At 42.2% G+C, this 14472-nt stretch overlaps 2 protein-coding genes across 3 annotated transcripts; both read left to right on the top strand.

The window, feature by feature from the left end:
• The first annotated feature begins 47 nt into the window (after nt 1-47).
• Nucleotides 48-5485, top strand: LOC120047668 (xylose isomerase-like). 2 transcript variants are annotated; one of them, XM_038993219.1, is made up of 14 exons: nt 48-434; nt 1732-1808; nt 1969-2041; nt 2244-2359; nt 2473-2498; nt 2668-2805; nt 3047-3156; nt 3263-3358; nt 3473-3556; nt 3765-3891; nt 4200-4305; nt 4420-4602; nt 4842-4916; nt 5045-5485. In XM_038993219.1, exons 1-14 carry the CDS (start codon nt 224-226, stop codon nt 5126-5128), a joined length of 1506 nt encoding a protein of 501 aa, XP_038849147.1. In that variant the 5' UTR covers nt 48-223; the 3' UTR covers nt 5129-5485. The 2 variants fall into 2 exon arrangements, with proteins under 2 accessions (XP_038849147.1, XP_038849148.1); XM_038993220.1 differs by lacking the exon at nt 48-434 and adding an exon at nt 1383-1658.
• A 1642-nt stretch (nt 5486-7127) lies between these two features.
• On the top strand, nt 7128-14291 carry LOC120048506 (squalene monooxygenase-like). The gene is made up of 11 exons (XM_038994542.1): nt 7128-7751; nt 7928-8183; nt 8532-8709; nt 8941-9037; nt 9243-9356; nt 9529-9700; nt 10191-10286; nt 10535-10677; nt 11148-11244; nt 11686-11773; nt 12647-14291. The coding sequence occupies exons 1-11, from the start codon at nt 7476-7478 to the stop codon at nt 12837-12839; spliced, it is 1710 nt and encodes a 569-aa protein (XP_038850470.1). The 5' UTR covers nt 7128-7475; the 3' UTR covers nt 12840-14291.
• Nucleotides 14292-14472: the final 181 nt, after the last annotated feature.

Genomic DNA, 14472 nt, shown 5'->3' with positions numbered 1-14472 from the left:
TCATAGACCTGTTTGTCTTCATAGTCTTGCTACTGAAGACTAGAACCATAGTAAATGGGGCCCTAAAGAAGTCGTACAATGTGAATGACTGCAATAATGTTGCAATGTATAGATTAGCCTATCAGATCCAAAGTCTACCACGGAATTTGGTAATGACAGTTAGCGTTGACCAAAGAAGACGGTGATAGAGCTGACTAGTTTGTGGGGTTTGAAAGGCGGTTTGATGCTGTCAAAAGGGACCAAAAAATACTATTTTGACAAAAATCTTAAACGGTTAGTGTTCTGCTGGATACCAGAGACGCCTTGTGGTAGATGTGAAGATTGCGTTTCTTATTTTCATTCAAGACGAAGTGGAACTTCAAGGGGAAAACTCAAAGATGATCTGAAGTTCTTAAAAGTATTTGACATGGCTATGGAAACAGAATTCTTTGCTGGTAATCATTCTTTGCTTCAATTATAGCACACTTCTTCCGCAATATAGGTTCTATATAGGCTTTAAGTCAGTGGCAATTGACCATGCAAACGAGCTGAGATTGGAAGTTTCATGCATTCACCAAACAATAACTGAAATTGTTTTTCGTCGTGCATGGCAGTTAGATGCTTTATAAATGTGAAGTTTCTGCAATATTAGCAGGGAAACCCGATTTTCCAAGGCAATGTTTTATTTTTGCATGATTTTGCTCTTCACTCCGTTGTCAGTTTAGCCTATATTTCACTGATCTTAGTAGCAGAAAGCATTTTTTATTTGTGTCCTTTAGGCTGCGTTTCATTAGATTTTTTAAGGCGGTTTGATCGCGGGGGAGGCACTAGTAATGTCTGCAGTTTTCGGTTTGGCTATTTGTTTCAAGTGTATTAGTCTATAAATAAATCTCTTTGCCAAAATGTGTCATCTCCCATGTCTTATTCGACTAGTAGTTGTTCTGAAATGTTTATTGCTTGCCTACATTTTACTCCCTCCTCTGTTTAATATAACACACATTAGTTATTCATTTCGGTTGCCTATCCTGACGTGAAGTTTGTTCTATATAAAGTATTTGACTCTGATGTGTGCTACAGAAAGTATTTGACTCTAGCCACAAAATTAAGGAAATTTGAAGGGGGGAGGGTTTCGGCAAGGCCATTTTCTTGCCTGCCGAAATCCACATTTCAGAACAACTACTAGTCGAATAAGACATGGGAGAGATGACGAATTTTGGCAAAGAGATTTATTTATAGACTAATACACTTGAAACAAATAGCCAAACCAAAAAACTGCAGGCATTACTAGTGCCTCCCCCGCGATCAAACCGCCATAAAAAAAAAAAAAATGAAACGCAGCCTAACGTGATCATTGACAGCTGCCTTGAAGGACACAAATAAAACATGCTTTCTGCTACTAAGATCAGTGAAATGTAGGCTAAACTGACAACGGAGTGAAGAGCAGAAATCTCAACTAGCAAACAAGTCGCAGCAATGAAGAATTGAGTGTGTGCACGTTCACTCGAAGAGGGGGGATTCTGGCAGGGGGGAGATTTTCGGCACAACACCGGTACTCATTTTGGGTGCCGGTCGTGTTTATATTTAGGTGCAGCAGCGCCACAATACTTTTGAGCCAATATTCTATAAGAGGAACAGGAGCTCAAGCAGTAGAACATTTGAGGTGTCGGTACTCAATTCCGGTGAGCTCCTTCCCAAATCAAGCACTGTGCGATATTTTAGTTCTGGGTTAACCGAGATTAATGTATCACACAGGTATTCCGAAGATTCCATATGTACCCAACGCTGGAGCTCGAAACGTCTTGTGTTTCCAACACTACAATGCAGAAGAAGTAGGTGTGGCAAACATGAAAGAAGAGCTGTGTGTGTCAGGTGTCATGGAAGTATCTGTTGTCTTCCTGTTGCACAGTGAGAGTCTACCTCCTTTACATACCTGCATGATCCCACCTGAGGGTTTCCCAGCAGGCTTCATGTAACTGTTTACCTGTGCAGGTGCTGCTGGGCAGAAGTATGGAGGACTGGCTGAGATTCTCAGTCTGTTACTGGCACTCCTTCTGTGGGACTGGTAATGAATGTTCACTAACACACATTGATTGCTTCAGGTCACTCTCATTTATACTGTACATAGACTACAGAAACATTTGTACATTTAATTCAATAAATCACTGTCTCTTTCATCAAAAAAACAACCCCGATCTCTCATCATGGGTCTGTCACGATGACTTCATGTGATGTATTTTGTTTTCCTCCATTTGACCCACCACCAGGTGCTGACCCTTTTGGGTTCCAGACACTACACAGACCCTGGAATGAGGGTGCTACCCCCATGGAATGTGCCAAGAAGAGACTCCATGCAGCCTTTGAGTTCTTCACCAAACTTGGTGTGAGTGAACTTCCACCCAAATACTGTACCTTTAATATTTTGTCTTTAAGAATGTACAGCTTAAAAAACAACAACATGTAAACCATATAGATTCATGTGTATGTTCTTTTCAGGTGAAGTACTACACCTTTCATGACAGGTATTGTCACATTGTTCCTATAGTATCAAATCAATCATCTTCTTGGTAGTCGGTAGAGACATGGATAGAGTGGCCATTTATGCCTTGAAGAAGTTGCACCGTCCAAGATGCTTGTTCTAACTGTATACTAACTGATCTATGTTACCCTCCTATCCATCCTGTTGTATAGGGACATGTCCCCTGAAGGAAGGACTCTGGAGGAGTCCAACAGCAACCTGGATGAGATGACAGACCTGGCCCTGCAGCTGCAGAATAGGACTGGGGTCAAGGTGCTGTGGGTCACCTGCAATCTGTTTGCTCACTCAAGGTCAGCTTTCCTCATCAACCTTAGTCATTTTTACACTCCAAAGGTTATTTTCACACTTCAAAGTGGAAGAGATGATAATCTGTTGTAGGCTGTATAATAGAGGATATATGGTATATTATTGGCTATATGCATAATATGTATGTCTAATTGTCCAGATTTCATGATGAAGCCATCTCTTTGCCATTCGACTTGGAGCCTACATTTCTTTTAATTAATGTTGTATTTATTGCTAATACCATAGGTACATGAATGGAGCAGCAACCAACCCTGACTGCCATGTTTTGGCCTATGCTGGGGCCCAGGTGAAGAAAGGACTGGATGTAGCCAAGAAGCTGGGAGCAGAGAACTTTGGTGAGATGAGAGAAGAAATAATATCTCATAATTAACCACCATGACTTCACTGACCCTGTCTTTGCCACCACCTAACCTATGCATGTATTTTTGTCTCCTTGTGCAGTCTTCTGGGGTGGCAGGGAGGGTTTTTACTCGATACACAACACTGATGTTGGCGCTGAACTGAAACATATGGCAAACTTTTTCAAAATGGCTGTCAGTAAGTAGCTAGCACTGCTGTGTGTGTAATACATTGTTACCATAATACTGTACCAACTTTTAACTGTCACATACCATTTTCAGATGATAACCTGATTGTGTTTTTGTATATCAGAGTACAAGGAGAAGATAGGGTTGAAGTGCCAGTTCCTCATTGAACCCAAGCCCAAAGAGCCATGCAAACATCAATACGACTATGGTAAGGCTTTTAGGTGCATAACACAACATTAACATAATGTACACATAGTATATCCTTACAATGTGGTTACTGTTGAACTATGGAGGCCCTCGAGTCAGTTTATCTGCATTACTAACCACATCTAAAAACTAAATGCTAGAAAATCTCTGATGCCTTTCATTTCCATGTTACATCACTTTGTACATGTTGCTGTTTCACCTTTTCATAGATGCAATGAGTGTCATAGGCTTCCTGAAGCATTATGAACTGGACAGCCATTTCAAGCTGAACATCGAACCCAACCACACCACTCTGGCTGGGCATTCCTATGAACACGATGTCATCATGGCCTCTGTGTAAGTCGCCATGTTGACTTTCACGTTTCCCAAACCGACCCCCTATCACCTGCTCTCTACCTTGATGGACTTGTGTAGGTCTGAAGAGATTGGATAGGTCGAATCAATATGTTAATGCACCACCTTGTCCTCTGATAGGGTAGATGTAATGATGGGGGAGGTATAATTTTCACCATATTTCTTACACCTTTCAGAAGTACATAGGGGGTAGGAGCTAGTGGTATTTTTTGGACTGGGTAGTTGACGTCATTCCTGGTAATCTGGATGTTCCAGTCCAGTTAACCTAATACGCCTGTTCTGGTGTGTAGGTTTGGCATGCTGGGCTCTGTGGACTCCAACACGGGTTCTCCTGACCTGGGCTGGGACACAGACCAGTTCCCCATGGACATCAGGAATACCACCATGATAATGAAGGTGACAGTGGAGATAATGGACACACAATTACTAATAAACAGTTATTTCATGATGATACCTATCAGAACGTCAGCAGAAAGAACATAAGAACATGTATTGTTTTATCCTCCCCAGACTGTGATAGAGCAGGGTGGTCTGCAGCCGGGGGGTCTGAACTTCGATGCTAAGGTGCGTAGGGAGTCCACGGACCTGGAGGACCTGTTCATAGCCCACGTCGGAGCCATGGACGCCTTCGCACGCGGCCTGAGGAACGCAGTCAGGATCATAGAGGAAGGAGTTATCACCAGCATGGTCAAAGTAATGAGGCATCATTTTCATTCGTTCACGTATTCACTTAATCACTGGGATGGTCAAGGTACTAAGACAATATATAAATTAATATATTCATTCATTCATGCACTTAACCTTATTTTACCAGGTATGTTGGCATTGCAAGGTGACAAAATGTACTATCTGTGCTAAAGAATGCTTATGTATTAGCTAGCTATGCTCAAGCTATATAAGGTTTCTCACACAACATCGCTGTCTTCTGACAGGAGCGCTACATGAGCTTCAGCCATGGGATTGGTCAGAAAGTAGTGGATGGCAGCACCTCATTGGAGGAGCTGGAGGTGAGGTCACTAGTGGAATAACAACATAGTACCATCGCTACAGCACTCATGTGTTTGTAACAACACTGTTGATTCAATGCTACCAAATCAGTATAATGTTAATGGCAGTTTTTGTTGTTTATTCTCAGGACTTTGTCAAGCAAAATGGGGAGCCCAAAGTCACATCAGGCAAACAGGAGAAATATGAAACAGTCTTTAACCACTACCTTTGAAGACATGTGGCGAAGACTTGTTTGACCATGAAACCCCTTGTCCTGAGTGGTATAGTGTCCATCCAGACCTTTCATAATAGTATGCTTAGAGAGTGATATAGTTTCATATGACTAACTATTATTACAGTTATAGTATAAAGAATTAATCATTGGAGGAGTCTTGTGAAAGTGGACTATTTTAATGCACACTCCTGTAATGTTGACATATGATTAGATTGTGAGGCCATCAATGGTAAAGACCAGAAATATGAATTTAATTTAGTATAAATTACATGGCATTTGAAATACTGAATTAATTAAGGAATTAATTAATTGATCAGTTTTTCATACTGGAGTTGAATAAAAAGAAGCAAACCCTATTGTGTCAGTGCTTTGCATTACTATTATAGTTATTAAAATAAATATATATAGTGTTGCTTCTTAGCTTCTGATGTTAGAGTAACATTAAAAAGGTTGATGTCTTGGCAAAAAGACTTTCAAAAAAACATTATACAATATTTAATAAGGCTGCCCAACATAAATCAATCAATCAAAGTTAGAAAGCCCTTTTTACATCAGCCAATGTCACAAAGTGCTGTACAGAAACCCAGCCTAAAACCCCAAACAGCAAGCAATGCAGATGTAGAAGCACAGTGGCTAGGAAAAACTCCCTAGAAAGGCCAGAACCTAGGAAGAAACCCAGAGAGGAACCAGGCTCTGAGGGGTGGCCAGTCCTCTTCTGGCTATGCCGGGTGGAGATTATAACAGAACATGGCCAAGATGTTCAAACGTTCATAGATGACCAGCAGGGTCAGATAATAATAAACACAGTGGTTGTAGAGGGTGCAACAGGACAGCACCTCAGGAGTAAATGTCAGTTGGCTTTTCATAGCCGATCATTCAGAGTTAGAGACAGCAGGTGCAGTAGAGAGTCTAAAACAGAAGAGAGAGAGAGAGAATTAGAGGGAGCATACTTAAATTCACACAGGACACTGGATGAGACAGGAGAAATACTCCTGATATAACAGACTGACCCTAGCCCCCCAACACCTAAACTATTGCAGCATAAAAACTGGAGGCTTAGCCTGGAGCTGTCGGGAGACACTGTGGCCCTGTCCGACGATACACCCGGATGCCCTCAGAAATAAAATACATGTTTGTATTGATCCTCTCACAATCCTACGTATCTACATAAGCACCCCAAGGCAAAATACCGGTATGTAACACAATCCATACGAGTGTGAACCGGTTTGGTAACTTCCTCCGTAGTGTAAAACTAGACCGATAGACACCTTTCCAGTATACGACACACTGACAAGAAAGCCATCGCCATCTGCGCCCATTCAACATAGCCTACATTTACGTTTGTATTACTTCGAAACAAAATAACTTTTTGGGGTTCTCATAAGCTTACAATAATGTTTTGAATTCTTGCTTGAACAGTCGCTAAGATTATTTGTTTGTGATATTTGCAAAATAGCTATTTTGGATGCAGAAGTTGTTAGCTAGAATGCTAACGCTCATTGATATAGGCTGTAGCAAAAGCCATCTTACTGGTTGAAGGTGAAGGGTTTTTTAAGTATAATGCAGTTGATTTGCGATGATGACACAAGCATTATTATTAAGCAGGACATTCATACAAGGCTTAAAATCCAATTATAATCCAAAAGTAGTATGAAATGCATTTATAAGCAACATGTAAATATAGGCTCTTTCCCCTGTGTTCTATAAGAACTTCCCCTTGATCTGCCACCAACTTTCGCGTATCGCCCTCTTGAGGCAATGTTTGCAAACACAGAAACTGGTCCATAGACACCTTTCCAGTGACATCATATCATACTATCCTCTTTCAGCCAGCGCTCCAACCAGCAGCCGAGGATTGGCCAATGGCCAGATAGCGTGAGCTCTGCTCACCGATGTGCTGTTACTGATTGGACGGTTCAGATACAGAGAGGGCGGGACACCAAACCTGCGAACCCGAAGTTCCTACCTATCTCATCATATAATATTTAGCATCCTCTGAAACCATCTGAAATGTCTGGTGGAATAATTGTAATGGTTTTGAATACTTTTCTTTTTGATTAACGGATATATTGTAAATATTACTAGGCCTACGATTTGCTGAAGCAACTGAAATAGGATGCTCAATAGTCTACGCCAGTAGATATAATATTTGCTATTTTTGAAATAACTGTTGAACTGTGATAAGATTTTATTGCGCACTTTATTCTATTCCATGATCTCGGCTACTTTTTGTTTTTGCAATTTAGTTTCAGGTTATAGGTTAGGAAACATTCTGAGCAGTGGTAATTTATTGGATGAGTTAGCCTATTCATTTCAAGTAGCCTAGTTTAATAATAGAATAAATATGTGGACTTTTCTTGGAATTGCAAGTTTCACCTACGTTTATAAGAAATGCGACGCAGTTTTGGAGTATGCTCACAAAGAGATCATCTTGGCGGCTGTAGTGTTCTTGGCAGTGGGGATGCTGCTATCCTATGTCAGGTACCAAGGACATACATGCAAGGTACCCCAAATTCTACAATTACCGCTCGAACTTTTATTATCCCTACCGGTCATCAATACATTTATACCGAAACCCTCAGCTGTCAGGCACAGGAGTGGAGAGAGCGCGTCAAAGAAGGTGAGTAATAATAACTACAATCTGTTGAAGACCAAAAACAAAAAATAAACTAGAATATTGGCATACTTCATTATACACGATACACAATAAAATAGTGTCCAATTATAGTCCAAAGACTTCATTTTTTTTTTAACCTTCTATGGTAAAAAAACCCTCCTTGCTTTCTCTCTAAACAGGGAGGTGGCAGGAGGAAAAGAGTGTGTTCCTCAGCCATGGAGAGCCCCCCAGCAGCAGGGGACTCTCCTGCATCTCAGGAGCCGGATGTGATCATAGTAGGGGCGGGAGTCCTGGGGTCGGCCATGGCTGCAGTGCTGGCCCGGGACGGCCGGAGGGTCACTGTGATAGAGAGGGACCTGAAGGAGCCTGACAGGATAGTGGGAGAGCTGCTGCAGCCTGGTGGATACAGGGCCCTGCGAGAACTGGGAATGGAGGGTGAGTGGTCTCTGCAGCATGAACTAGAGATCTTTTAGTGTGGGGTCTACGTGTAAAAAGGTGATAGCGTGGGGAAAACAACCAATGGGCTGACTCGCAACAAGCCCTTGTATTAAATGGGGGCTGTGCTCAACGAGCAAGGCTCACTGCAGGACCTATATAGGGCTTATAACCTATAATAAAGGCTTTAAAAGTTGTTTCTTTAAAATGGGACCAAACAAACTGTAGCAAAGACACCCAAGTCCCTATTTAATGTAAAGACATTCCTTCTTGCCACTAAAGACCTGAGTTAAATGAATAATGAAAAGTGTTTCATCACCCTTGCCTAACCCTGGGCTCTCCTCTCAGGTTCAGTGGAGGGGCTGGATGCCCACGTGGTGAACGGCTATGTGATTCATGACATCGAGAGCAGCACAGAGGTGGAGATCCCATATCCCCAGGCAGACAGCAGTATCCAGTGTGGCAGGGCCTTTCACCACGGACGCTTTATCATGGGCCTGCGCAGAGCCGCCCTCGCTGAGCCAAAGTAAGGCTGGGAGAGAACCTTCACTATACCTGTTGGACATGTCATTACTATCACTAAGGCCACACGTTTGTTCCTGACCACATGACTTGACCAGGATCAAATCCAGGGTTTAGTTCTTATAGGCTGATTATGTTTTTCCTGGTCTGGTCATGTGTTCAGAAGAACCTGTCTCTATTAATTCCATCACTATAACTACTGTTTCTTAATAACTGGTACTTTGCTCTCGCCTAGTGTTACGCTCATAGAAGGCACTGTGTCCAGCCTGGAGGAAGAGGATGGCTGTGTGACAGGAGTGCAGTACAGGGACAAGGAGACAGGAGACACAAAGGTCACCTCTAAGCTTGCGATGCAGCTTATACTCTGTTACTCTCCAGATAGCCTTTGCTGTGTAAAATAGCCCCATGCTGATACTTACAATTACACTTGATAGTATTTACACCTATTGATTAGCAGTTCACCAGGATCCATTGATAAGACAAGCAGTGTAACAGATGTGTTTTTAACTGTTGTAATTGTGTTAACCTGTCCCATAGGAGGTCCATGCAGCAGTAACTGTAGTAGCTGACGGCTGTTTCTCAAAGTTCAGGAAGAGCCTGGTAGCTGGGAAGGCCCAGACCTCCTCTCACTTTGTTGGATGTATCATGAAGGTTTGTTCAATTGAATGAATGAATGAGCGAATCAATGAATCGACCGACCGACCAACCAACTAACATATGCCATTTAGCAGACACTTTTTACCAACCAACCAACCAAACAAACAATTAATAAAATGCAGTCAGACTAATGTATTTCCTTTCTGTTCTCTCCTGTCGTGGTCAGAACTCTCCCCAGTTCAAGCCCCACCATGCTGAGCTGGTCCTGGCCAACCCCAGCCCTGTCCTCATCTACCAGATCTCCTCCTCAGACACCAGGGTGCTGGTGGACATCAGAGGAGAGATGCCCAGGAACCTCACAGAGTACATGGCTGAGAAAATACACCCACAACTACCAGGTAAGGAATTTAGGGTATACAGTATAGAGATTTAAACAGCATAGCTTTCCCATGTGTTCAACGTCCTTTACATTGTATTTAACTAGGCAAGTCAGTTAAGAACAAATTCTTATTTACAATGACGGCCTAGGAACAGTCGGTTAACTGCCTTGTTCAGAGGCAGAACGACAGATTTGACCTTGTCAGCTCAGGGATTCGATCTTACAACCTTTCAGTTACTAGTCCAACGCTCTAACCACTAGGCTACGCTGCCGTATGGAGGGATGGAAGGATGGCCTCGGGCCTCGTGAGACTTAAGTGCAAACTAACCATATCCACCACCAATGTAAAGCACCCACATGAATATGTGCTTGAGAGCTTCAACACACGACGAGTAAATGACGGCATTATGGGTTGACATTCACTCTGTGTTGATTTAAATTCTTTATCCACCCATCTTTATTGTGATGAATGTGTGACCGCTGACCTGACTCTGTTGTCTCTTCTCTAGAACACCTAAAGGAGCCGTTCATGGTGGCTCTGCAGAATGACCGGCTGAGGTCTATGCCAGCAAGCTTCCTGCCTCCGTCCCCAGTCAACAAGCCAGGTAGGACACAAATACTGACCACAGTGTTGGGCTGTGTCCCAAAGGGCAAATGGAATAGGGTCCCATTTGGAACGCAACGTGGGAGAGTTCAATGCATGGTCGATAAACTATTTTATCTTTAGCTAAGTAGATTAAAAGCCTGACCAGATCAGATATTTTGCTGAAAAAGATGGTCCCTCTAGCAGTGTAAATGTGTAATGTTAGTGAGGTGTGGACTGGGGCTAACATGAGCCTTTGTCCTGTTCCAGGTGTGCTCCTGCTGGGTGACGCCTACAACATGAGACACCCTCTGACCGGAGGAGGGATGAGTGTGGCCCTCAACGACGTCCTGATCTGGAGGAGCCTGATGAAGAACATCCCTGACCTGTACGACAACACAGCCATGCTCCAGGTAAACTCACATCCCTAATCTCATCCCCCTTTCTTATGATTATTACATTTCCATTACATTTTGGTCATCTTATCCAGAGTGACTTACAGTCAGTATTATGTTAATGATTGGATAGTGGGTATTACAGAGAAGGAATAGACAGTAGAGGGGTTCAGACAGAATAGCCGACCAGGGGGATATGTGGTCCGGAGTCAGCTTCCACCAGACCAGACTCCGCCACACACATTATCACTGTCTGAATGGCCTTGGTTGGAATGTGTATTGTTGTTTTGTGGAATGTGGGTCCATATTGCATTGCAATCACCTGCTACCACAGAACGTTAGGGAGTTTTTTATGTGCGGCACAGGGCATATTGTTTCTGTAATCCACAGTGTTGTAGTAGTCAAAGGAATAGTTACAGAGCAATGTTAGGATTTACTGCATAAGGCTGAAATGTAAAACATGTTATTTTTAATATTTTTCATAATAGGCAAAGAAAAAATTCCACTGGGAACGCAAGTCATCACATTCCTTTGTGGTGAATGTGTTGGCTCAAGCCCTGTACGAGTTGTTTGCTGCAACAGACAGTGAGTCTCCTTCTCTGTCCTTTTTACTATCCCCTGCCAACACATGATGGATAGAATAAGGTCATACGTGGTTATGCCAAGTCTTTTGGTGCATTATAACATTATAATGCACTATACCTGTAGGCTTTAATTACATTGTTACCAATGTCTCCACTTCAATCGTTTGTTTTCTAACGGTCCAGTATTTCTTCTCAGTACATGTCCGTATACCGCAAATTACTGACACTAAACACTTAGCTAGGCCGATTATAGCAAACAGAGAGGGACATTTAGGAGATATTCAGCATAAATAATTTCTGCTGAACTAATTTTTAGTGTTAAGCTGTGTATTTTACCAGCAGGGTACTACACTGAGATATACTGTATCATTTAGCTTACGGTAATCTCCTTCATGGCTGACATGCATATTCATATGAGCTGTTTGGTGTTTGTGTCTTTCAGATTCTCTCCACCAGCTGAGAAAGGCATGCTTCCTTTACTTCAAGCTGGGTGGGGAGTGCGTCAACGGTCCCATTGGTCTTCTCTCAGTGTGAGTCTCACTAATGTGTTCGACACACTTCAAAACTCTTACAGTTGATCCTTGACTGTGTATGTCAATGCAATATTCCCCTTTAAAAAAATATCCAAAAATATATGTATGTAAAATATTCACAGCGTGTACAAAACAATAGGAACACCTTCCTAATATTGAGTTGCACCCCCTTTTGCCCTCAGAACAGCTTCAATTCGTTGGGGGTATGGAATTTACAAGGTGTTGAAAGCGTTGCACAGGGATGCTGGCCCATGTTGACTCCAATGCTTCCCACAGTTGTGTCAAGTTGACTAGATGTCCTTTGGGTGGTGGACAATTATTGATACACACGGGAAACTGTTGAATGTGAAAAACCCAGCAGCGTTGCAGTTCTTGACGCACTCAAACTGGTGCGCCTGACACCTACTACCATACACGTTCAAAGGCACTTAAATATTTTGTTTTGCCCATTCACCCTTTGAATGTCACACATATACAATCCATATCTCAATTGTCTCAAGGCTTTAAAATTCTTATTTAACCTGTCTCCTCCCCTTCTTCTACATTGATTTGAAGTGGATTTAACAGGTGACATCAGTAAGGGATCATAGCTTTCACCTGGAATCACCTGGTCAGTCTATGTCATGGAAAGAGCAGGTGTTTCTAATGTTTTGTACACTCAGTGTATGTAAATGTATTGCACCTGTATTGACATTAGAGGACCACATTGGAAATAAGCCTTCAGCCCTTATTGTGTTTTTATCCTCAGTAATATGTTATGTATGTAACGTTGTCTCCGGCTTGGGCCGCCTACTACTGTTAATGATCAAATTCAATCAATCAATCAATTGTCTATGGTTTTAATTAGCTCTCAATCCATTCTATTCCCAGGTTGACGCCCCATCCGATGACTCTGATTGGACACTTCTTTGCCGTGGCCTTGTACGCCATCTACTACAGCTTCAAGTCTGAGTCGTGGTTCACCAAACCCCGAGCCTTATTCACGAGTGGAGCTATCCTGTACCGCGCCTGTACTGTCATGTTTCCCCTCATCTACTCTGAGTTCAAGTACCTGGTGTACTGAGCAGTGATCTAATCTGAGCCCTAACCCAGTGGAACGCACACCAGCCTTAGACAACAGGGTCATATTCATTAGTGCACAAACGTAGCAAGACATGTTGCAATGGAATACGAAGATGTTCAGGTTCACCCCTACCCTGTTTCTGCCTGTTTTCTTCCATTTAGTTTCTTGTGAATACATTTACTGAGCAGTGCCATCACTGACCCCTGGTGGAGAACACACACACCACCAGCCTTATGGTGACATGACATACAAATAGTACAGTGGCCTAAAGATACACTAAGAAAGTGTAGTTGTTAACTGTCAAGTCATTTTGGCTGTATGTATGATTTATATGAAACCACTTAGTTTTAGGCCAACAATTTATGCTTTTACTCGTTGGGTGTGGAGAGGCATGCCACTTTCTGTCCAATGATGTAATTTCTGGACAATGTTTCTGTCCATTTAGGCCAGGGATCCCTTTTGTCTAAAGCGCACCCCTAGAGGCAAAAGTTCTGTATAGCCTCTTTAATATTACACCACCCTATCATCACTATCAACAGGGATCTCATACAGGTCTCTAAAGTGACCATTATTCAGTGCTGAAGCCTTTGACCTTGATGTCTTTATCTCTGCCTAAAAGGTCTGCTCAATGATAGGACGTCTTCTGAGGACGAGGTCTAAATTGACGGTGACAATTATTTAGTAATGCCTTGTATATTCAGAATTGACATCACAACCATGCATTTACGTAGTGTAACAGACAATGCGTAATAAGGGTTTTTTGACCAAATAACCAGCTGAATATATAGTAGGACTGACTACAGGTGTCTGTCTAACCACTTTGCTGCTAATTGAACATGAGGACAGAACATGTCCGTCCTGCTTGTAAACTACAGTGGTTGTGCTCTATCTTCTCTCCATGCCAATGACTTCTTTCAACCCGAAGCACTTACACAGTTGGTTCCCCCACATGAAGCTGAGTGTGAATGACGGTTTAAAAAACACAGTTGGCTGTTTGTCTACCCTTAATCCAAACGGTGTCCTTATTTTGTTCTGAAAGAGAATGTTCCTTGTGCATTTGCAATTATTTTAACTGTACAGTACATGTACAATCAAATGATTATGTATTAAACTGTTTGATTGGTTCAAGTCAGATCACCTGTCCTTAACTTTTGCCAAGTTAGTTTTCCTGCCTTAAAAAATGGGTTTGCCTGTGTGCCTGGAGGAGGGGAGGGTTGCAACAGAAACAAATAGCACAGTGAAATGGGAGCTGATTCAGGACCTGAGATAGTTGAATGTAGCCCAGCCACAAAACAAGTCCCTGACCAATGGTCCACTGCCCCATCCATCTCTTCAGCATTTAGAGAGGAATTCATGACAGAATTTTGCACTGTGTTGGTGAGAATATTTACTTGTAATTGTATTTGGTTTAATTTCTTGTTTAATAAATGAGCCATTATGGAGTTAAATATCTTCCTTTGGAGACTGATGTTTTATCTTTACAATCGACCTACTTTTTAAAATTAAACTAGATTAATGTTACTGAGGTGATGACCAATAGTTCTGAAAAGCACTAATACAAATGTCCACTAGGTGGCACTCAATATACAATCAAAAAGTTCGAGCAAATGCTGGAAGGAGGGGATTGAAAGCA

The sequence above is a fragment of the Salvelinus namaycush genome, chromosome 5 (assembly GCF_016432855.1).
Source record: "Salvelinus namaycush isolate Seneca chromosome 5, SaNama_1.0, whole genome shotgun sequence".
Taxonomy (NCBI): Eukaryota; Metazoa; Chordata; class Actinopteri; order Salmoniformes; family Salmonidae; genus Salvelinus; species Salvelinus namaycush.
Note: the sequence above shows the minus strand (reverse complement) of the source record. Positions and strands in the feature narration are given on the sequence as shown.

Excerpts from the sequence above, each read along its gene's own strand:
- LOC120047668 (XM_038993219.1), top strand. The coding sequence starts at position 224 with ATGCTGTCAAAAGGGACCAAAAAATACTATTTTGACAAAAATCTTAAA. Across the intron at positions 3,557-3,764 it reads CAAACATCAATACGACTATG|ATGCAATGAGTGTCATAGGC; the intron begins GTAAGGCTTTTA and ends ACCTTTTCATAG. Across the intron at positions 4,917-5,044 it reads CCTCATTGGAGGAGCTGGAG|GACTTTGTCAAGCAAAATGG; the intron begins GTGAGGTCACTA and ends GTTTATTCTCAG.
- LOC120048506 (XM_038994542.1), top strand. The coding sequence starts at position 7,476 with ATGTGGACTTTTCTTGGAATTGCAAGTTTCACCTACGTTTATAAGAAA. Across the intron at positions 10,287-10,534 it reads GTCCCCAGTCAACAAGCCAG|GTGTGCTCCTGCTGGGTGAC; the intron begins GTAGGACACAAA and ends GTCCTGTTCCAG. Across the intron at positions 10,678-11,147 it reads ACAACACAGCCATGCTCCAG|GCAAAGAAAAAATTCCACTG; the intron begins GTAAACTCACAT and ends TTTTCATAATAG.